The sequence below is a fragment of the Engystomops pustulosus genome, chromosome 9 (genome assembly GCF_040894005.1).
Source record: "Engystomops pustulosus chromosome 9, aEngPut4.maternal, whole genome shotgun sequence".
In the NCBI taxonomy this organism is placed as follows: Eukaryota; Metazoa; Chordata; class Amphibia; order Anura; family Leptodactylidae; genus Engystomops; species Engystomops pustulosus.
Genome location: NC_092419.1, coordinates 29,286,349 through 29,310,905, shown reverse-complemented (window position 1 = coordinate 29,310,905; position 24,557 = coordinate 29,286,349). Strand labels below are relative to the sequence as shown.

General features: G+C 40.3%; 1 protein-coding gene and 2 non-coding genes across 3 annotated transcripts; 1 reads left to right on the top strand and 2 right to left on the bottom strand.

Moving 5' to 3' along the window:
- Positions 1 to 3,252: 3,252 nt before the first annotated feature.
- LOC140076436 (vomeronasal type-2 receptor 26-like) lies at positions 3,253 to 11,524 on the bottom strand. The gene is made up of 5 exons (XM_072122966.1): positions 11,234 to 11,524; positions 6,046 to 6,852; positions 5,619 to 5,843; positions 4,722 to 4,845; positions 3,253 to 4,154 (listed from the first exon to the last, which is right to left on the bottom strand). The coding sequence occupies exons 1-5, from the start codon at positions 11,522 to 11,524 to the stop codon at positions 3,253 to 3,255; spliced, it is 2,349 nt and encodes a 782-aa protein (XP_071979067.1).
- A 10,884-nt stretch (positions 11,525 to 22,408) lies between these two features.
- TRNAL-CAA (transfer RNA leucine (anticodon CAA)) lies at positions 22,409 to 22,518 on the top strand. The gene is made up of 2 exons: positions 22,409 to 22,446; positions 22,473 to 22,518. It is a non-coding gene; the product is annotated as a tRNA-Leu (tRNA).
- Positions 22,519 to 23,149: 631 nt separating this feature from the next.
- TRNAR-UCG (transfer RNA arginine (anticodon UCG)) lies at positions 23,150 to 23,222 on the bottom strand. Its single transcript has one exon. It is a non-coding gene; the product is annotated as a tRNA-Arg (tRNA).
- Between the last annotated feature and the right edge of the window lie 1,335 nt (positions 23,223 to 24,557).

The following is a 24,557-nucleotide window of genomic DNA, read 5'->3' as shown; positions in this document are numbered from 1 at the left end:
AATACATTTATGTTGGCAATGTGGCACACGATCCGATTTGACACGCCCATTTCAGTACCCAATTTTGTGTTTTGTCGGATATAGTTGTCGTGTGAGCCACAATTGTTTTGCGTGCACCACAAATGTGTCTCATAAACTTCTTAAATACATGTGCAAGCAGTTTGCACATGAAAGAACATGCAAAGTCCGATAGAAAACATGCACAAGGGCTTTAGTAAATCTTGGCGATTTTAAGTTTCCAAATACAATGTAATTTTATAAAAAATTCACAAAGTCACTATTAGACTATACATGGGGGTTATTTATAATTGGTTTTCCTGGGCTGATGTAAAAAAAGTCTTAGAGTAGTCGCATTCAATGGGTTATCCAAGGCCATAGAAAAACACGTTGGTGACGGGTTAAAAAAATAAACATGTACATTTGTCCCGACACCCTCCCGGGCTCTCTGGTCCATGCCCCTATTTGGTTATAAGCCGCACTGCCTTTAGCTTCCGGCCGGCCAAGAAGGCTGGCCACACCTACTCGTCCCAACTCCTAGCGTTGTACCATGTGGGATGGGTCCATTTGGCCGGCCAACTCAGCCTGCCGGAAGCTAAAGGCAGTGCGACTTGTAGGGTAGAGTAGGGGTAGAGATTGCAGGGCTGGAGGCCAGGAGGGTGCCGGGAGGTAAGAACATGTTTTTTTAATGTGTTTTTCTATACCCTTGTATATCCCCTTTAGGCTTTTTGGGATTCTTTACTGCTAAAAAGTCTCACAGGACTATTTGTCCCTCTTCAATAATGTGGCGTAAACATAGAACTACTGCTAGTGCAACACTGTGCAAAGCCAGATTCTTGACTTGAGACTTTTTGCAAAAGTCTGCTAGTGTATGTGTTGGGACTTTTGTATGCATTTTGAGACTTTTTTGGGACTTTTTGGAAAAAAAAATCCACCCTTAAGAACATTTATTAAAGGGCCAAAGCCACTTTATTGAATCTGATTTGTTGCAGAGCTCCAATAGACATGGAACTGTCCCAAGGAGCCTGCCTAATGATAAATAACTGCCATGAAGTCATTAATAGATAGCACCCTCAAGTAATAAATGCATTGGGATAGAAGTCGGGATACTCTACACAATGCTGTTTTATGTGTGGGGCACCTGGTAGACTCCCTTTCATGAAATTCATCTTTATAATTATAGCCCTTCCTCTAACATTCTCAGAAACAGGAGCAAATTTACTAAAGCCCCTTTGTTAGTCAGACTTTGCACATTCTTTTAGTGCCCACGCCACATATGTGTTGCATGTGACCCCTTTGTGTCCCGGCTGCACTATTCTTCACGCAACACAAATTTCTTCACTGAAATGAGTGTTCCGGTGCTTAGTCGGACCATGCTCTACATTTATCATGCAAGTCCGACATAATTGTGTTGCACACCCCATGTTAAAAAAAACTTGGTGCAGTTTACCGGGCAGATTTATGAAGAATGAGCTCCACTATTCCTGAATCTGGCGCCCTCTGTACACTACACAGGCAAACTGCACGTAACATGCACGTGCATCCAACACAGTTTATATCTTGATCCTAGAACAACTCAAAAATTGTACAGAAAATGTTTTATTTAGATACAGTTTTATTGATGCAAGAAACATTATAATTAATACAAAATATATTTGTAGCTTTAATAACCGGACCGAGCATCTAAAACTTTGAGTAGTTCATGTACAGTACACAACACGCAGCCAGACAAGGTAAAAGATCATCTCAAACTGGGAATAGATCCAACCAGAATAATGCTTTAAATTGTACTTCACCTTCCTAAATTCTCCGCCAATGTTTGGAAACTTTGTAAGCAGTCACATTGTAGCAGTCATATTGCATGAAAAAAATAGAAACCAAAAAGTACTTGTACCATGTAAGAAGCGACAGGCACTATAATGGGAGTAAAATTTAGATACCGGTACTTGTAATTGGGGCCCAAAAATACACACTAAACCTCTGTTTACATTATAAATATATAAAATGTGATACATTTGCTAAATGTAAAGTAGACCTAATGGCTTTTTAATTTTTTTCATCCTGGTTTTCACATTTCATTCCTTGATGCACCTTTAAACAAAAGTCTGGATCTCATTTTTTTTAAAGAGTTTTAAAGAGGATTTATTTTATTAGTGCATATTTATATGAATCGAAATATGGCATAACATTTTAAGAAAAAAATACAGTATATATAATATATTATACATTTAAAATGAGTTTTCAGTTTCGAGTACTAATTTTTAAACACCTCATAGATCTCTTATTTTCACAAGAGTAATTTAGATGAACATTAATTATGACCTTAGTACAAAATTACAGGCAGTCCGCGAATTACGTACGAGATAAGTTCTTTAGGTTTGTTCTTCAGTTTGAATGTACTGTAAGTTGGCACAAGTATATTTTATAAGTGAAGCTCTAGACAAAAATTTTTTGTCCCAGTGACTCTTGGATTTTTAGAATTTTGTGCTGTCATGGCAACAAGGATTATCAATAAAACTGCATTAAATACACCTTACAGCTGATCATTGCTGACACACTTCAGCTCTGCTACACCTGAGCTATAACAAACTTTGTTAACTCTTCTGAATCTGAGCTGTAACACACACAGAGTGCCCCTTATTTGTAGCTTGTAGAGCAAGTCTCTGCATACTGCTGCTTGCTGGCAGGAAGTGTTTGTGTCTGAGCTTGTTTTGTAATGGCGGGGGAGGGGCAGGGGGCAGAGAGCACAGCAGTGTGCAGACAGAAGAAGCTATTCATGAGAAAAATCTACCCTGCCCAACTATAATCAGAAAATTGCCCAGATGCTGGGGAAAGTGAAATTGTATACACTAGGATTGATAGAGACAGATTGGAATTCTATCTGTGAATTCTGTATTTTTGTTAATAACATTGAATTAGAGAATGTGTTATTTTGTCATCCTGAGTATTTTTAAGAATCTTGTCTTCGTGGGAATACCCCTTTAAGTTGGGGATCACCTGTACTATGGCAATTTAATAATGAGGGTGGCCATTCCATGTCTCTTTCGAATTTTACTATATTTATAGATTTCTACTAATCATACTCACTAGAATTTTTCTTTCATATTGTATACTTGCTTAAATAGAAAATTGAAAATTGATTGCTCATATTATGTTAAATGTTTACAGTTCTGCTATTTACATGACCTGTTTCATCCTAATAAATCACAATTTTTCTATTTTACTACTTTAACTAAAAGTTTTTAATAAATCAAGTTACATAGTTCCTTTTAAAACAAAGTTTTTCCTGTTTTTCTGAGGCTTTACCAGAATGATATAACACTTTGGTGCAAATATAGAACATAACATCCCAGAACTAGAGGCCAAGATGGCAAATACCTCAACAGCTACTGTAGATGTCCCTTTAGCACTGAGATATGTCGGAATGAAGAAAGACCAAACACTAAAAAAAACCAACATACTAAAAGTTATCAATTTAGCATCATTAAAAGTGTCCGGTAGTTTTCTGGCAAAAAAGGCAACAATAAAACAAACAGATGCCAAAATGCACAAATAACCCAATATTATGTAAAATGCTATGGCTGATTCCTTATCACACTCAACTATAATCCTTGCTACTTCTGACTGTTTGTTATAATAGATGGAAGGGGGTGATATGAATAACCACATAATGCATATAAAAACCTGAATGCATGAAAAAGTGAAGACAATATATTTAGAAACTTTGGCCCCCACCCACTTCCTTAAGTTTTTTCCAGGCTTGGTGGCATTGAAAGCTATGACTACAATCAGTGTTTTAGCTAGAAGTGATGATACAGAGATGGCAAATGTGATTCCAAAAACTGCTTGCCGTGAAAAACAGGTCGCCCTTTCTGGACGTTCAATAAAAATCAGACAACAAAGGCATGAAATCATCAGAGATAACAAAATAAGGTAACTGAGGTCCCGATTGTTGGCTTTGACTATTGGCGTCTGACGATTCTTCATAAATATCCCAAGAACTACAGCAGACAATGCAGAGAATAAAACAGCAATGAAAGTCAGTACAACTCCGATGGGGTCTTCATAAGACAAGTATATTATTACTTTCTTGATACATTCTGTCTTCTGGTCATTGGGCCATTCATCCTCAGGGCACTTGGTACAAACAGCCATGTCTGAAATAAAAGAAGCTTATAGTTGATATTTGTTTAGTTTGCCAGAAAACCTTAATTTAGTATATTGTGCGGTGATGAAATAAGTATATTAGGCATAAAATAAGTGTATAAGCTAAACTGCCTATGCTGGACTTGTGGATATTAAAGTACCTAGTTTTGGAATGGTTATATATATGGAAGTTGCAGTATCAAAGAAAATAAATAAATAATAAAAAAAAAAATATATATATATATAATGCCTAAAATGCTAATATTTTCATAATATCAGATAATTTGTAATATTTTTATAGCCCAGTGACCAGTGATTTCAGGGCAAAGTGATCTGAAGTTGAATAGTTTTTGTACCTAAATGTTTACACGTGCAAGACAGCAAAATGTCACTTAATCCCTAGCCTAGAGCACAACTAGAACTCACAGTGAAGAAAGTTATCCATTGGATCCCATACAAAATACTTGGGCAATGGATAAGCCTTCATCTGTTTCTGGAAAGTTCTTGTCATTTAAGTAAACCAACTTGATAGGTACTTCTTTCTTTTGTTGGTTGGAGGGCAATATGCAAATACTAACCTGATTGGTTGGAAATTTGTCCTTCTGGACACGGGAGACAATCATAGCAGCAAACTGGTTGTCCTTTCCTGACCGATGTTCTGTTTCCTGGAAGGCAGCTTTCACTGCACACAGATCGGGGTATCTGCAGTATAGAAAATATTTATAGTCATGCTGTCCCCCACCTTCCAAACCTTCAAATGTAACCTGAAAACCCATCTGTTTAGGATTACCTACAGCATGTAATAACTGTCTGCTTTTCTCCCTGATCGTGTCTCTATCTACCCTCCCATATAGATTGTGAGCTCTAGAGGGCAGGATATTCTCTCCACTTGTTTCAGATCTCTGTAGCTTTTGTATTTTGTACTTTCATGTGCAGAACACAGGCTGCATGGTCTCGGGGCCGGAGCTACTGTGCATGCGCAGAACGCACTCCTCGAGTGCAGCTCCTCGTAGCTGCGCACTGAAGATATCTGGGTAGGAGGATCAAGGAGGCTACTGGGGCATGGAGTAGCTGTGCCATGTAGTCTCAGCTCCGTCTACTCCACAGCCCAGTAACCTCTTTGGTAAATTAGCATATTACCACAATTAAAGATTAACAAAGATAAAGGGGACTAAAGGTTTAGCCCTTAAAAGGACTATCCTTACATACATTAGAGGCACTTACCAACCGATCTACCTTAAGAGGTAGATCCGTGGTGGTAGGTTTCCTTTAAGTGTTTTTTTTCCTAGTAGTGGAAGGAAAAATTCGAATGCGTATGTTTTTTAATTTTTTAATTTTACAAAATAGAAGCATTAAAAAAAAAGATCTGTCAGTCAGCTAAGAGGGTGTATTGCAAATTATTTCAAAACCGGACATAAAACATATTTTAGTGCTAAAACCTTATATATACATTAATACGACTCAATGATACTAACCTTAGTGAATTTATTTTCCCAAACAATAGCAGATTTGTTTAATATGATTTGTCTTCCTGGTGGGGTGTGGTAATTGAAACTTCCAATTTTTATAGAATTTATGGACAAGTTGGGATAGTAAATAGCATTATAAATATCATATACAAGTGATATTTCTCCATCGCTGAAGAAAATGTCTTGCCCCATTGGGTTTGTGAAATTCACTTTTTTGAGATATTTATTCAACTGGAAAAGAAAAAAAAAAATATATCAGGTCATAACAGAAATACAAAGCATGATGCATTTTGTTAGGTAAACGTAATAATGTATGTTTTCTGTTTTATGCAATCACTACAAGCAAACCTTGAGGAAGGACAAACTCGGGACAAGCACATTTTCTCCATTACACTCTGGGTACCAAACCTAAGAGTTTATATACATTTTTTACCTTCCAACCTTTTAAATCTTGAAATTTGAGCTTATTTCTATCCCGTAGTCTTTCGCTCAGTGGTATCTCTTGATACATTTCATGCAATGCGTAGGCCACTGTATACACAGAATTATATACAATATAACTCATGCCAGTGAATCGTAGGTTACAATGTGAGTACAATATTTTCCTTCCGCTCTCCACCCCTGTGCAGTTTCGGTTCCTTGGGTTGAATGGGCAACGATTCTCACATAATTCATCCCACCATGTCGTAAATGTATTTCCTGATGGGAATCTACTTGGATTGACTTGTTTTATAAATTTGATGAATTCTGGGTTCTCATTTTTCTGTAAGATGAACCTCAAAGAGCCATTGACGTTGGTGTCGTTTATTGAGTTAAACATTCGGAAACTGGAATCTGCGGTATGGATCCACACTTTCCCAGGTATGTTGGATATGTGAACATTCAACTCCAAGTAATACACATAATTTTTGGATCCATAGACAAGTATAACATTTGCAGTTGATTTCACAATTGTTTGCTCAATGTCTTTGATTCTTTCTGGGGTAAAATCATTAATGGAAGGTACAAGCTTAATAAATTCAATGCAGCCTCCATTTTCCACTATCATGTTTTTAATAATCTTTAAAGCATTTATGCTGCTGTCATCATCTGGATATATTATACCAACCCACAACCAGCCAAAAATCTTCAGTAATGCTACTATTGCAGAATACAAGGTTTTTTCACTCGGAACTGTTCTATAGAAGTATGGGAAATAAAGCTTGTTACTCTGTAAAGGTTCTTGTGACATGAAGCTGATCTACAAAATAAATGCATATAATGAACATGTATATATGCAGACTTTAATTAGGTTTCTTTCAATTTTCAATCTTTCTGATTGTTATAAACCAGTTGTTAGAATAACAGCCAGTTTAGCGAACCAGTAAAAATAACTATCCCAGCCTGTTTCTGCATGTATTAAATTGTACAAAGTCCCTTAGGAAGGGGAATCGATTGAATAAATGGGCTCTGGAAGATGTAAGGGAACCCTCAGTTTTACTGTAATGCAAATGACCTGATTATCATGGCATTGCCTGTGATTCGAGATGAGCAGACCTGCTTTTCCCGTTCTGGTTCGACCATGAAACTTGGACCTATTGCTCAGGGGCGCACCTGCCATGAGGCGAATTGAGATTCTCGCCTCAGGCGGCGTGCCTCCTGCTAGACTAGGGGGCGGCGTCGGGCTCCTGCCCGCTGGCATGGGTTTCAGCTGGCACCTCTTAAAGTCCCCCCCGGACAATACCGCCGCCCATCACATTCACCCGGCGGCGGCTGGCTCCTGTGCCGGCGCGCAGGGCGACACTTCCCCTCAGCGGCCCGCCTATAACATCCAAACACCCGGCACAGGTACCAGTGCGCGGGCTGGCACTTCCCCCAGCGGCCCGCCCATCCATTCAACACGCGCGCGGCCTGCACATGTACCTGCGCGCCGGCCGACACTTACCCCACCCGCGGCCCGCCTATCACATCTCACCGCCCGGCACAGGTACCAGTCCCTGCCCCAGCCCAATGTCCGCGCTAGCCGCCGCCCCCCCCGTTTTCACTGCCCCCCCCGACTCCGGTCCCCCCCCCGGCTCCGACATCCCCGTTCCGCCCTCCCCCACCCCGGCGGCGATTCTCACATCCCCGGCAACCCTCCCCCCCCAGCCCCCCGAGGACAAGGCCAACGAGAAAGGAAGAAAAGAGTGAAGGTAACTTCTATGTATGTATATATATGTGTGTGTATGAATGTATGCATAGATGTCTCTGTGTGTGTTTGTATGTGTGTAATATATATATATATATATATATATATATATATATATATATATTCTGTATATGTATGGGTGTATATTTGCTGTATATACTGTTTATATATGTGTATGTATGTGTGTACATTCAGCGTGCCACCATGTAAAATATACTATATGGCGGCACGCTGTATGTATTATATGGTATATGGCTGCACGCTGTATGTATTATATGGTATATGGCTGCACGTTGTATGTATTATATGGTATATGGCTGCTTGCTGTATGTATTATATGGTATATGGCGGCACGCTGTATGTATTATAAGGTATGGCGGCACGCTGTATGTATTATATGGTATATGGCTGCACGCTGTATGTATTATATGGTATATGGCTGCATGCTGTATGTATTATATGGTATATGGCTGCACGCTGTATGTATTATATGGTATATGGTGGCACACTGTATGTATTATATGGTATATGGGGGCACACTGTATGTATTATATGGTATATGGCGGCACGCTGTATGTATTATATGGTATATGGGGGCACGCTGTATGTATTACATGGTATATGGGGGCATACTGTATGTATTACATGGTATATGGGGGTACGCTGTATGTATTATATGGTATATGGCAGCACACTGTATGTATTATATGGTATATGGCGGCACACTGTATGTATTATATGGTATATGGCAGCACACTGTATGTATTATATGGTATATGGCGGCACGCTGTATGTATTATATGGTATATGGCGGCACACTGTATGTATTATATGGTATATGGTGGCGTGCTGTATGTATTATATGGTATATGGCGGCACGCTGTATGTATTATATGGTATATGGGGGCACGCTGTATGTATTATATGGTATGTGGCAGTACGCTGTATGTATTATATGGTATATGGCGGCACACTGTATGTATTATATGGTATATGGCGGCACACTGTATGTATTATATGGTATATGGCAGCACACTGTATGTATTATATGGTATATGGTGGCACACTGTATGTATTATATGGTATATGGTGGCGTGCTGTATGTATTATATGGTATATGGCGGCACGCTGTATGTATTATATGGTATATGGGGGCACGCTGTATGTATTATATGGTATATGGTGGCACACTGTATGTATTATATGGTATATGGTGGCACGCTGTATGTATTATATGGTATATGGCGGCACGCTGTATGTATTATATGGTATATGAGGGTACGCTGTATGTATTATATGGTATATGGCAGCACACTGTATGTATTTTATGGTATATGGCGGCACACTGCATGTATTATATGGTATATGGCAGCACACTGTATGTATTATATGGTATATGGCGGCACACTGTATGTATTATATGGTATATGGTGGCACGCTGTATGTATTATATGGTATATGGCGGCACACTGTATGTATTATATGGTATATGGTGGCACACTGTATGTATTATATGGTATATGGTGGCGTGCTGTATGTATTATATGGTATATGGCGGCACGCTGTATGTATTATATGGTATATGGGGGCACGCTGTATGTATTATATGGTATATGGTGGCACACTGTATGTATTATATGGTATATGGTGGCACGCTGTATGTATTATATGGTATATGGCGGCACGCTGTATGTATTATATGGTATATGAGGGTACGCTGTATGTATTATATGGTATATGGCAGCACACTGTATGTATTTTATGGTATATGGCGGCACACTGCATGTATTATATGGTATATGGCGGCACGCTGTATGTATTATATGGTATATGGTGGCACGCTGTATGTATTATATGGTATATGGCAGCACACTGTATGTATTATATGGTATATGGCGGCACACTGTATGTATTATATGGTATATGGTGGCACGCTGTATGTATTATATGGTATATGGCGGCACTCTGTATGTATTATATGGTATGTGGCAGTACGCTGTATTGATTTTATATTATATGGCGGATTGTTATATGTATTTGTGCTTTGTAGTAGCTCGCTGTGTTTATTCTATAGTACACGGTGGGATGCTCTATGTATTTTGCATTGCTTTATTTTAACATTAAACCAATATGATTGGGTCTGGTCCTGACACTCCTTGATATATTACATATATGGGGAGGGGGGGGGGCGGCGTCTTTTTATAGTTCGCCTCAGGCAGCAGAAAGGCTAGGTGCACCCCTGCTATTGCTGGATTGGCAGCCGAAAACCAGCACGGCCAATCCGGCAATATGTCCATATCATGCGACCAAACCCAAGCGGAAATAGAGCTTATCAGCGCATCTCTACCAATGATGTTCTGCAGTAACTATCCTATGGTTATTTCAGGGACACAGTGCATATTTATTATTATTTTTTTCAAGGGACATATTGGGGGTCGTTTTCCCAACGTGTTACCCAAATATTTCCGATTTGCGCCGATTTTTCCCTGAATTTCCCCAGGATTTTGGCGCACGCGATCGGATTATGTCGAATCGGTGCCGGCATGCACGCGACGTAAATGGGGGGGCGTGGCCGAACAAAAACCTGACGGATTTGGAAAAACCGCCGCATTTAAAAAAAAAACCCACTGTCACTGTACTCGCGCTTACCTTCACTCAGCCCAGCTTGGTGTACTTCAGTGCATTCAGCGCAGCAGCGACACCTGGTGGACGTCGGAGGAACTACCTTAGTGAATCCCGGCCGGACCTGAATCCACCGCAGAGAACGCGCCACTGGATCGCGAAGGGACCGGGTAAGTAAATCTGCCCCATTGTCTATGCAGTTTTTGGCTTTGCAATTAGACCCCCACGGATCAGATTGTAATCTCCTATTATCCCCTGTGGATAATAATACAGTAAAAATTCTATAAAGTGTAAACGCATTTTAATTAAATTATTGGAAAGTATATCTTGCCCTATTGTTAGTCGTGCATTATAATAAACTAGTACAATACAGGCAGTCCCCGGGTTACATACAAGATAGGGACTGTAGGTTTGTTCTTAAGTTGAATTTGTATGTAAGTCGAAACTGTATATTTTATCATTGTAGTTCCCGACAATTTTTTTTTTTTGCCCCAGTGACAATTGGAGTTTCAAATTTTTTTGCTGTAATAGGACCAAGAATTATCAATAAAGCTTCATTGCAGACAATTTTAAGCTGATTATTGCAATCTGGGACTATTTTAAAGCATCCAGAGAGCTTCACCAGAGGTCACAGTGGGCAGAGGGGTCCGTCTGTAACTATGGGTTGTCTGTAAGTCGGGTGTCCTTAAGTAGGGGACCGCCTGTAATATGTGTAAACTCAGAAATTATGAAGAATTGGTGAATAACCTGAATTCAATATAATTAATAACATTTAACTATTCCTCTCCATAATTTAGGAACTGGTAAAAGGTCACTTATATATTTTTCATACCTGGGGGTATTTATAGATATCAAATATTTTGGCATATTGTATCGAGAAGCTGGATGCCATGCCTTCAATGACAGCGGCAAGAACAGTGTAATTATCACAGTTGTAATTTGGATATTGCTTGGTATTTCCTGAGAAGATGCGAACTGCCCCTTGTACAGTTCTGAAGAGGTCCACGTAGGAGTCATACACATTGTAGCCCAATGTCACATTTGGTAAAATTTTTGGGTTACGATTGATTTCATCCACTGTAAACACCAAACTTAGGAAATTATAAAAGTCTTCCAAGAGCATGCTAAAGATTTGAAATACCACAAGTATAATTATTTTTAGCGATTTATACTTTCATCAGGACAGACTAGCACATATTATAAGTAAAGATTACTAATTGTTAGAGAAGCAAACATTGAGTTTAGACTTTATACCAGTGATGGCTAACCTATGGCACTGGTGCCAGAGGTGGCACTCGGAGCCCTTTCTGTGGGCACTCAGGTCATTACCAGATATGACTCCAGGTATCTTCCTGCAGTCACAGACAGCCCGGGACTTGCTGTGCACAGAGCTATTTTAAAGTGACAGCTGTACCTGGGACTATTTTCTGCTTTATTGGTGTCCTCAGGTGCTGGTATCAATGAAAACTGTGACAGAGAAGGGAGTATAAATCACAAATTAAATTTCTGTGTTGGCACTTTGCGATAAATAAGCGGGTCTTTGTTGTAGTTTGGGCACTTGGTCTCTAAAAGGTTTGCCATCACTGCTCTATACCATTTCACACTTTAACACAAAAATACAGCTCCTGAATATAGCTTGTAGCATAAATACTGCATAACATGACTTACAACGTAGAAACAGCACCATAAGCATGCTCAGTATGAACTTAAACCCAGTTCATACATAAATACAGCACTGGAGCTAAGTGTGGAACATAACAAATAGTTTTAAAATCCGCCACATAGATACCATAAATACAACACCAGAACTTAGTTTGTTCTATAAATCCAACATCAGTACAAAGAACAGTACAATAATAAAACAAGGTGAGGTTTATAAAAGTTAGGTACTAAACGCAAGCTCATAACACAGATACAGCACCAGAAATTAGCTTGGCATTTAAATATAACTCACAACCATCCTCATAAATACACTGCTGGGAGAACAATTTTCCTTTATTTTTTCTATTTTTCCAACCCATCTCCACACTACACACCTAAAAATAACACAAATGGTACTCCCAAATAAAAAAGGTCCTGTACTACGACTCCTGAATAAACATCTATTCCACACTATGCCCCTAAATATGTATATATTCCATGCATTGATTAACATTATTTCCCACCATCTGATCTTGTCACTCTCCTACATTCTACTGTATGTTTGTAAAAGGTTCCTGCTTTTTAGACTTTAACCCAAAAACATGAACTAATAAAAGTATTCATGTTTTTTTCACATTTTAAAGCTAGTATTTAATGCTCTGGGCTTTTTTTGTTTTTTTCTAGAACACATAGACCTTTTTTCTACCTCATCAATAATTGGATATCAAGTGTTTGAGAAGGTTTTATTTTGAAAAGTAATGCCAAAAAAAAAAGAAACAATTTTTTCAATGCAGTTTTTTTAATTGATGTTAATTGAATAATTATGTCCCCAAAACAGAATTATCTTAATTAGGCTGAGATGTAAAACATAATTATAATTGTTTAGTTGTCAATACAGACAGTCCCCCGGTAAAGTACAAGATTGGTTCTGTAGGTTTGTTCTGAAGTTGAATTTGTATGTAAGTCGGAGCTGTATATTTTATCATTGTAACTCCAAACAAATTTTTTTTTTTTGGTCTCTGTGACAATTGGATTTTAAAAATGTTGGGTTGTCATAAGAACCAGGATTAACACTAAAGCTTCATTACAGACGCCTGTGATAACTGATATAGCTGTTTATTGTAGCCAAGGGCCAAAGTACAGTAAGTTACCAACATCCAGAGGTCCGTTTGTAACAAGGGGTCAACTATAAGTCTGGGGACTGCCTGTAGTCTTTTTTTTACATATATGCCACTTTCACATATGCCCCAGTCAGTATTTAGTGAGTATTTTGCATCATTTCCAGGCCAAAACTATAAGAAGAACCTATACAGAATAAACATAAAACATAACTATTTGGACCTCTTCTATGCCTTGAACTCACTCTTGGTTTTGATGCACTGATGAAAAATACAGAACACGTGACATGTGTCTATGGATAATAATCACCAAAGTAGTAAATTTTACATTAATTTGCTGGGGTATATATTTAGCTTATTTTTTGGTCTGCATCTACCATTTGGAATAGCACATTCAGGATTTGGTACCTGTCACATATCTGCTACATATCATATCACATTTTTTCCATTATTTGCGCTGTGTCTGCCATTACCTAAACTTTCTTAAACAGTTTACTAAATATGTTGTAAATAGATCACACCAATTCTCACCTTATCTTCCGTGGTTGAAGATGTGGGGGACTTGAAAAGTTAAAAGCTTCAGCTTTATAGTAAATATGTATATCAAAAAGCCCACCTATAATAACGTCTCCGCTCATGTAGAACGGTCTTTGAGAATATGGTGTTCCAGGTCTGCAGCCAACCACTGGCTGACACACACCTTCATAGAACAATATAGGTGTCAAAATAATCTGAAAAATATTTTTCATGCTATAATTTTTCATTGGAAAAAAGGGATGAATGCAAGGTTTATATGAAGCACTTATGGATGATTTCAATTACAGCTAATTTAAAAAAAAATTGCATCTGCTTGTCTTTTTATAAGATATGATTCATATTTGTGTTATGTCCCCATGGATAAAGCTCAAATTGTCACCCGCTAATAATTATGATTCCAATGTGGTAATTATTCGTCAGCACAAATGAAAGGATTTCTAGGGAATAAAGAATTACATAGCTTCCTACCTTAAGACAACTAGTGGAAAAAGCCTGCCTAACAAAATGGCTAACATATTCTTTATAGCTAAGATAAGCTTAGATAGCTTTTAGCTCATTCATGACCATAGGTGTAATGTATTATATAATAATAATGATGATATTATAAAATATATATTACCGCCAAAGAATCATTAGTTTTACATGCCGATGATTATAAAAGCGATCCCCTACTTAAGAACACTCGACTTACATACGACCCCTAGTTACAAACAGACCACTGGATATTGGTAATTTATTGTACTTCAGTCCTAGGCTACAATAATCAGCTATAACTGTTATCAAAGGTGTCTGTAATGAAGCTTTATTGTTAATCCTGATTCTTATGACAACCCAACATTTTTAAAATCCAATTGTCACAGAGACCAAAAAAGTTCTGGCTGGGGTTACAATGATAAAATATACAGTTCTGACTTACATACAAATTCAACTTAAGAACAAACCTACAGACCCTATCTTGTATGTAACCCGGGGACTGCCTGTATTACAAAAACAAGGGGAAGAAAGGAAGCCAAGAAAGAGGGCCAAGCATGTTAAACATACAACAAAAAACACCTAAAAACATCCACAGATAGAATACAAGGTCAATAAAAATAAGTGTGGTAACTCTATGTGAAGCCCCCCCCTCTGTGGGGGGGATATAGCCCACATGAATAGATAAAGTGCCAACAGGTCACTGGTTTAGTTCAAATATAGTAAAGATATCCGAGCAAGGGTACCCTGGAAGAGGACAGTAGGCATGGTGGCTAAGAATCAGGAGTGGAGACCGGTCATGGTTCTAGGAACTATGAGGACCAGGGCAGGATTAAGGTTGCTGGGGGCCTCTAGGCGGAAAATATGTTGGGGGCCTCCATTAAATGTAGTCCAGACAGGGAACAGCGATCGCTATATTCTGCTCCCCAGCAATAACTATATGCATCTCCCAGTAATCGCTATATACAGCACCCAGTATTCACTATATACAACCCCCAGACATCACTATATGCAGCTTCCCCAGCAAACACTATATACAGCCCCCCCAGCAATCACTGTATACAGCTCCCTTAGCAATCACTATATACAGCCCCCAGAAATCACTGTATACAGCCCCCCAGCAATCACTGTATACAGCCCCCCCAACAATCACTATAAACAGACCCCCACCAGCAAACACTATATACAGCTCCCCCAGGAATCACTGTATACAGCTCCTCCAGTAATCACTGTACAAAGCTCTCCCAACAATCACTATATACAGCCCCCCAGTAATCACTATGTATAGCCCCCCAGCAATAACTATACACAGCCCCCCAACATTACCTATATACAGTCCCACAGCATTAACTATATACAGCCCCCTATAATAACTATATACAGCCTCCCTATAACTATATACAGTCCCCTATAATAAGTATATACCCCCCCTATAACTATATACATCTTCCCTATAAGAACTATATACAGCCCCCTATTATAACTATATACATTCCCCCTATAACTATACACAGCCCCCCTATAATAAATATATACAGCCCCCTATAACTATATACAGTCCCCCTATAATAACTATATGCAGCCCCCTATAAAAACTATATACAGACCCCAATAATAACTATATACACCCACTATAATAACTTTATACAATCCCCCTATAACTGTATATAGTCCCCCTATAATAATTATATACACCCCTATAATAACTAAATCCAGTCCCCCTATAACAACTATATACACCCCCTCAAAATAAATATATATATAATCCCCCTATAATAACTATATACAGTCATAGGTAAAATTATAAAATTGTACTCAACTTCCATCGCTCCCCCAATACACGCCGACCTCCTTCTCTTCCATTGCGTCAGGATACTAGTGTATATCGGGTGTAAACAAAGATGGTGGCGCCATGAAGTTGTGGTGCTGTGACGTCACACACTGTGACATCACACGCTGCGCCTCCAGCGACATGGTGCAGACATCCTTTTTTACATCCGATCGTCTATGGCAGAACAGGGAACTTATTGTTCCCTTGCTCTGCCGTAGACTGATTCAGGGCACATCGGCAAGATTTGGCCCGGGGAGCCCGGAGCCAAATTGACAGTTGGCGATTAAGGCGCCCATGTGACCTCCCACCTCTATAATCTGTTCCTGATCAGGACAGTGGGAAACTGGTGTGTTTTATAAGAAATATGCTAAATACTAAATATGCTAAATAAAAATATGCTAAATGCTAAATACTCACAGTGAACTGCACCAAATTCACACGGATAGCTACCTGACTTACAGCAACCATGAAAGCTGTGCACTAACAGTATGTTACTGTTATGTTATGGTGATTTAATCAACAGAAGGGAAAGGAATGAAAAATAAACTAAAACGTTAGATGAACGGAAAGGGGAAGAAGGAGAAAAAGAAAAGAAATTGGTCTTTAGAGTTTTCTGCAATTTGTCAGGGCGCTCGCATATTCTAAGGCGCCCAGACACAAGATAAAATTCTTTTCAAACTTGGTCTCCAAATTGAGGTGTGGGTTCAAATCAAACTTCTGACAGCTAGTTTTGGCAATGCAAGCGCTCCCTGATGTGGCAATATAAATGATTCAGATACCTTCCTTTTATTGAATTGAAATTATGGCTCTATAAAAGCACTCTATCAAATCATCAGCCATGAATGGACGTAACCCTCAAGATGCCTTATCCATTAGGTCTCGCAGTCTTGACTAGTCTTTTAACGGACTGTGGGCCAGATGTTTAACAGTTGTGGCGCACTAGTTCCACTTTGCGCCAAAATAAGGTGCATTGTTGCGCCTACATTATCACAAGCTGCATCCATCTGTGAGAAGTTGAGTTCCTGCCTCTTATTAATCACTTGTGAGTCTCAGGATGATTGTGTGACTGTAATTGACTTTAGGTGCAATACAGGCGGAATTTTAGATTCAGGCACTTACATGTGATCCTTCTACAAGCTCCTCTGCTTATCTCTCACCACAGCAGACCCTCACAAAATGACCCTCACAGCAGACCCCAGGCGTGTGAGAAGCTGCACCCAGTGATCCACCTCAGTAGTGGTTTCTCCTGGAGGGGATCCTCCGGTGCTCATCTATTGCATACCACCCAACTTTTGTGAGAGAGAAAGAGGAACAAAAGCCCGTCCCCCTTTTCCTAAACCATGCCCATTGTCCCACCCACAAGCATAGTATAATATCAACCTTGATGGTCTGCAACATATAAAACATATAAAACTTTTTTATCTCCCCAAACTTAAAACTTTTATTTATCTCCCCAAACTTAAACATACCACTTTCTGTACTTTTACCCCTACCCCTCCTCACAAGATGTGTGGTCTCCTGTCCTTCAGCTTCCTCCTATAGCCTCCTGTCCTCCAGCCTTCCTCTGCACCACCAGTATTCTCCTGTAGTCTCCTGTCCCGCAGCTTCCCCCTCTGGCCTCCTGCATCCTCCTCCTGTCCCCCAGCCTGCTCCAGTGTCCTCCTGTATTCCATTCTCCTCCTCCTGTACCCCAGCCTCCTCCAGCATCCTCAGGTCTCCCAGCCTACTTCTTCTCTTGTCCCACAGCCTCCTGCAGCATCCTCCTGTCCTCCAGCCCCCCTGCCCTCTATCCTGCTCCTGTCCACCAGCGTTCTCCTCCAGATTCCTCCTCCTGTTCCCCAGCCTCCTCCTCCTGTCCCCCAACAAAGCTTACTTTCTAGTATACATCAACAAATACAGTGGACCTACATGACATTCCAGATTTCTCTGTAATTTTTTCACATATTGCACATAACGCCTGACAATACTATAAACCACAAGGCTGAGGAATGGACTAAAATTTCTTTGCCAGTATGTCAGAATGACCGAGTGGTCTAAGGCGCCAGACTCAAGAGCAAATTCTTCCCCCAACATGGGTGTTCTGGTCTTCAAATGGAGGCGTGGGTTCAAATCCCTCTTCTAACAACTAGCTTTTGGCAAAGCAAGCTCTCTTACATGAGTTAATGTAAATGTTAACTTATACTCGTTTAATCAAATTCAAAAGATATCACTAAGACAGCACTCTATTAACTCATCGACTACAAAGGGACCCGAACCCTCAATCTTCTGATCCAAAGTCAGACGCCTTATCCATTAGGCCACACGGTCCTGATGGTAGGCTCTGTGGACTTTACGTCGAAACAGGAAATATTATTGTGTCTTTGGTTTCATTTGAGGTAAAAGAGAAAACAAAACTTTCTTTCTAGTATACATCAACAAATACAGTAGACCTGCATGGCATGGTTTGCAGCCAGATCTTGTTGCAGTGAGCTCTGCAGATTTTTGTGGCAGATAACCTTTAAAAAAAGCATCAGAAAAGCGAGTGTGGGAGCTTGGTGGCGAGTGTGCATTGATCCGAAGTGTGTGCAGTGTCTTAAGTGTGACTTAGGTTTAAGGGACTTAAATGTGAGGGGCTTTAGCAGGAAACTGCTGTATTTTGTGTTACTTTGACTGTAAATTCTTCTTTTCGTGCATATTTCTATTGTAATCCCCATTAGAACAATGGACTCCATAAGTGGCATTGCTACACAGTGTACATCCTGTGCCATGTGTGCTTTCCTTGAACAGCCGTTCGAGGGGGAATACTGCTGTGTGGGATGTGTGAAAATTGCTCATATGGAAGCCCAGATTCTGGATCTAAATGAGCAAGTTTCAAGGCTGCGGGCAATTGATAATATGGAGCAAAGTTTGCTGCTCCTGGAGCACAAACTCTCTGGGGAAGATGGGTGTGGGGAGGGAAGTATGAAGGTGCAGAGTGAGGGGGCAGCTAGTTGGGTAACATGTAGAAGGCGGGGTAGAGGGAAGAGTTGAAGGGAGTCTAGTCCTGATCTGGTGCACCCCAATAAGTTTGCCAGGCTGGCGGATGAGGGGGATATCAGCTCTGGGGTAGCAATGCTGCAGCAAGACATGGCCTCTAGCAACCAGGGGACTGTCTGCTCCAATAAGAAGGGTAATGGGAGCACAGGCAAGGTCAGACAGGTGCTGGTAGTGGAAGATTAGATTATTAGGGGAACACACAGGGCAATCTGTCACAAAGACCGTGCATACCAAACAGTGTATTGTTTGCCGGGTGCTCGGGTTCGGCATGTTGCGGATCGGGTTGACAGATTACTGGGAGGGGCTGGTGAGGAACCAGCGGTCATGGTCCACATTGGCACTAATGACAAAGTAAGAGGTAGGTGGAAGGTCCTTAAAAATGATTTCAGGGATTTAGGCCATAAGCTCAGGGCAAGGACCTCAAAGGTAGTTTTCTCCGAAATACTGCCTGTACCACGTGCCACGCCAGAAAGGCAGCGGGAGATCAAGGAGGTAAATAAGTGGCTCAAAAGTTGGTGTAGGAAGGAGGGTTTTGGGTTCATGGAGAGCTGGGCTGACTTTTCTGTCGGCTACAGGCACTACGGTAGGGATGGGCTGCACCTCAATGGGGAGGGTGCAGCTGTTTTGGGGGAAAAAATGGCTAGAAGGTTGGAGGAGTGTTTAAACTAGAGACCTGGGGGGAGGGCAACTACACTTGTGCAGGGCAAATAGACAGTGTAGATAGAGAGCTGGGAAGAGTCATAGTCCATGGGGGAGGAAGGGGGGCTGGAATGAGATTGGGGAATAAGAACAAAAGGAATAGGGATAGGGAAAACCATATAAAGTGTATGTACACAAATGCCAGAAGCCTCACAAACAAAATGGAGGAACTGGAACTCTTCATGTTGGAACGGAAATACGATATAGTGGGTATCAGCGAGACATGGCTGGACAGTAGCTATGACTGGGCTGTTAGTATAGATGGTTATAGTCTTTTTAGAAAGGATCGTATTAATAAAAAGGGGGGAGGGGTTTGTTTATTTGTTTATATGTGAATTCTTGTCTCAAACCTGTCTTGCGAGATGACATCAGTAACGCAAATGCAAATGTGGAGTCCCTATGGGTGGAGATAAGGGGAGGGAAAAAGAATAATAAAATATTACTAGGGGTTTGCTATAAGGCTCTAAATATAATGGAGGCAGCAGAGGAAATGCTGATAAGTGAAATGGATGCGGCTTCAAAGCATGGTGAAGTACTTATCATGGGGGACTTCAATTACCCAGATATTGACTGGGGGGCAGAAACCTGCAGGTCCTTCAAAGGTTGCAGGTTCTTGTCAACAACAAAAGACAATTACCTGTTGCAACTAGTCCTGGTGCCAACAAGAGGTTGGGCACTGCTGGACCTTATCCTTACCAATAGACCTGATAGGGTATCAAAACTACAGGTTGGGGGGAACCTGGGGAATAGTGATCATAATATCATTGATTTTGTATTACGCTTTACTAAGAGCGTTAGTGAAGGGGCAACCAGCACTCTAAACTTCAGGAGGGCAAATTTTCAGCAACTAAGGGAAGACCTTAAAGGCATAGACTGGGATAATGTTCTCAAAGACAAAAGCCCCCCCCCCAAAAAAAAATGGGACTTTTTCTCATATATTCTGAAAAAGTCCTGTGAGAAACACATACCTTATGGGAAAAAGGATAAAAGGAACAAGAAAAAACCTATGTGGCTAACTAGTCTTGTAAGGAAAGCAATAAGCGAGAAAAATAAGGCGTTTAAGGTGCTAAAACGTGAAGGTAGCGAGAAAAATAAATCCTGTAAAAAGCAGATAAAGGCTGCAAAATAGAGACTGAGAGAAATATTGCCAGGGAGAGCAAAAAGAATCCCAAATTATTTTTCAAGTATATAAATGATAAGAAACTAAAAACAGAGAGTGTGGGTCCCCTTAGAAATAACATGGGGGTCATGGTGGAAGGAGATAAGGAAAGGGCCAATCTACTAAATGTCGCCTTCTCAACTGTCTTTACCCAGGAAAATCCCCTGGTGGAAGACACAATGAGGAATAATGTAAATTCTTTTTGGAATGTCAATAGTTTAACCCAGGAAGAGTTATGGCGCTGCATTGCAACCACTAAGATAGATAAATCACCGGGGCCAGATGGCATACACCCCTGGGTTCTGCATGAATTATGTACGGTGATAGACAGACCGTTATTGTTAATATTTGAAGATTCACTGAGGACTGGTAATGTTCCACAGGACTGGCGCATAGCAAATGTGGTACCAATATACAAAAAAAGATCAAATAGCGATTCCGGAAACTACAGACCCGTGAGTCTAACTGCTGTGGAGGGGAAAATATGTGAGGGGTTTGTTAGAGATGCTATTCTGGAGTATCTCACTGTGCACAACCTTATAACCCAGTGTCAGCATGGGTTTATGAGAGATCGGTCCTGTCAGACTAATCTGATTGGTTTCTACGAGGAGGTAAGTTCAAGACCTAAGGGACGCTGTGGATGTTGTATATCTGGACTTTTCAAAGGCATTTGACACCGTGCCACATAAAAGGTTGGTATATAAAATGAGACTGCTGGGAATAGGAGAAAATCTGTGTATTTGGGTAAGCAATTGGCTTAGTTATAGAAAACAGAGGGTGGTCATTAATGGCACATTATCAGATTGGGTTGATGTTACCAGTGGAGTGCTACAGGGGTCAGTATTGGGGCCACTTATTTTTAATATTTTTATAAATGACCTTGTAGTGGGTTTACACAGTCAAGTTTCAATTTTTGCAGATGATACTAAGCTGTGTAAAGTAATAAATACTGAGGTTGAACGTTTAGCATTACAGAGGAATGTGTGGAAGCTTGAGGAGTGGGCAGAGAAATGGTTGATGAGGTTTAATGTAGATAAATGTAAAGTTATGCACTTGGGCCATGGAAACAAAATGTATAATTATGTTCTAAACGGTCAATTACTTAGTGAAACTGGAGCTGAAAAGGACTTGGGGGTATTGGTGGATGGTAAACTTAATTTTAGTGACCAGAGCCAGGGGGCTACTGCTAAAGCAAATAAAATTATGGGATGTATAAAGAGAGGAATAGATTCTCATGACAAAGACATAGTTTTGCCCTTATACAAATCCCTGGTCAGACCACACATGGAATATTGTGTACAGTTTTGGGCACCAGTGTATAAAAAGGATATAGTAGAGCTGGAACGGGTGCAGAGGAGAGCAACCAGGATTATTAGGGGAATGGAGGGATTAGAATGCACTGACAGATTACAAAATTTGGGATTATTCAGTTTAGAAAAAAGACGACTAAGGGGAGACCTCATTACAATGTAAAAATACCTGAACGGACAATACAAGGATCTCTCCAAAGATCTTTTTTTAACTTAGGCCTGTGATGTCAGAATGGCCGAGTGGTCTAAGGCGCCAGACTCAAGAGCAAATTCTTCCCCCAACATGGGTGTTCTGGTCTCCAAATGGAGGCGTGGGTTCAAATCCCACTTCTGACAGCTAGTTTTTGGCAAAGCAAGCTTTATTATATGAGTCAATGTAAACACTAACTTATACTCGTTTAATCAAATTCAAAAGATAGCACTTACCCAGCGCTCTATTAACTCATCAACCACGAAGGGACTCAAACCCTCAATCTTCTAATACGAAGTCAGATGCCTTATCCATTAGGCCACGCGGTCCTGATGGTAGGCTCTGTGGACTTTACGTTGAAACAGGAAATACTATTGTGTCTTTGGTTTCATTTGAGGTAAAAGACAAAACAAAACTTTTTTTCTAGTATACATCAACAAATACAGTAGACCTACATGACATTCCAGATTTCTCTGTAATTTTATTAAAAATGGCACATAACGCCTGACCATACGGTAAACCACACGGCTAAGGAATGGACTAAAATGTATTTGCCAGTATGTCAGAATGGCCGAGTGGTCTAAGGCGCCAGACTCAAGAGCAATTTCTTCCCCCATTGTGGGTGTTCGGGTCTCCAAACGGAGGCGTGGGTTCAAATCCCTCTTCTGACAGATAGTTTTTGGCCAAGCATGCTTTCTTACATGAGTCAATGTAAACGCTAACTTATACTCGTTTAATCAAATTCAAAAGATAGCACTTAGCGCTCTATTAACTCATCGACCGCAAAAGGACTCGAACCCTCAATCTTCTGATCCGAAGTCAGACGCCTTATCCATTAGGCCACGCGGTCCTGATAGTAGGCTCTGTGGACTTTACATTGAAACAGGAAATACTATTGTGTCTTTGGTTTCATTTGAGGTAAAAGACAAAACAAAACTTTCTTTCTAGTATACATCAACAAATACAGTAGACCAACATGACATTCCAGATTTCTCTGTAATTTTTTCACATATTGCACATGACGCCTGACCATACGGTAAACCACACGGCTAAGGAATGGACTAAAATATCTTTGCCAGTATGTCAGAATGGCCGAGTGGTCTAAGGGGCCAGACTCAAGAGCAAATTCTTCCCCCAACATGGGTGTTCTGGTCTCCAAATGGAGGCGTGGGTTCAAATCCCACTTCTGACAGCTAGTTTTTGGCAAATCAAGCTTTCTTACATGAGTCAATGTAAACACTAACTTATACTCGTTTAATCAATGTCAAAAGATAGCACCTAGACAACAATGTATTAACTCATCGACCACGAAAGGACTCAAACCCTCAATCTTCTGATCCGAAGTCAGACGCCTTATCCATTAGGCCACGCGGTCCTTACGACATGTTCTGTGGACTTTACGTTGAAACAGGAAATACTGTTGTGTCTTTGGTTTCATTTGAGGTAAAAGACAAAACAAAACTTTCTTTCTAGTATACATCAACAAATACAGTAGACCTACATGACATTCCAGATTTCTCTGTAATTTTATTAAAAATTGCACATAACGCCTGACCATACGGTAAACCACACGGCTAAGGAATGGACTAAAATGTCTTCGCCAGTATGTCAGAATGGCCGAGTGGTCTAAGGCGCCAGACTCAAGAGCAAATTCTTCCCCCAACATGGGTGTTCTGGTCTCCAATTGGAGGCGTGGGTTCCAATCCCTCTTCTGACAGCTAGTTTTTGGCAAAGCACGCTTTCTTACATGAGTCAATGTAAACGCTAACTTAAACTCGTTTAATCAAATTCAAAAGATAGCACTTAGACAGCGCTCTATTAACTCATCGACCACGAATGGACTCGAACCCTCAATCTTCTGATCCAAAATCAGACGCCTTATCCATTAGGCCACGCTGTCCTGATGGTAGGCTAAGTGGACTTTACGTTGAAACAGGAAATACTATTGTGTCTTTGGTTTCATTTGAGGTAAAAGACAAAACAAAACTTTCTTTCTAGTATACATCAACAAATACAGTAGACCTACATGAAATTCCAGATTTCTCTGTAATTTTTTCACATATTGCACATAACGCCTGACCATACGGTAAACCACACGACAAGGAAATAGACTAAAATGTCTTTGCCAGTATGTCAGAATGGCCGAGTGGTCTAAGGCGCCAGACTCAAGAGCAAATTCTTCCCC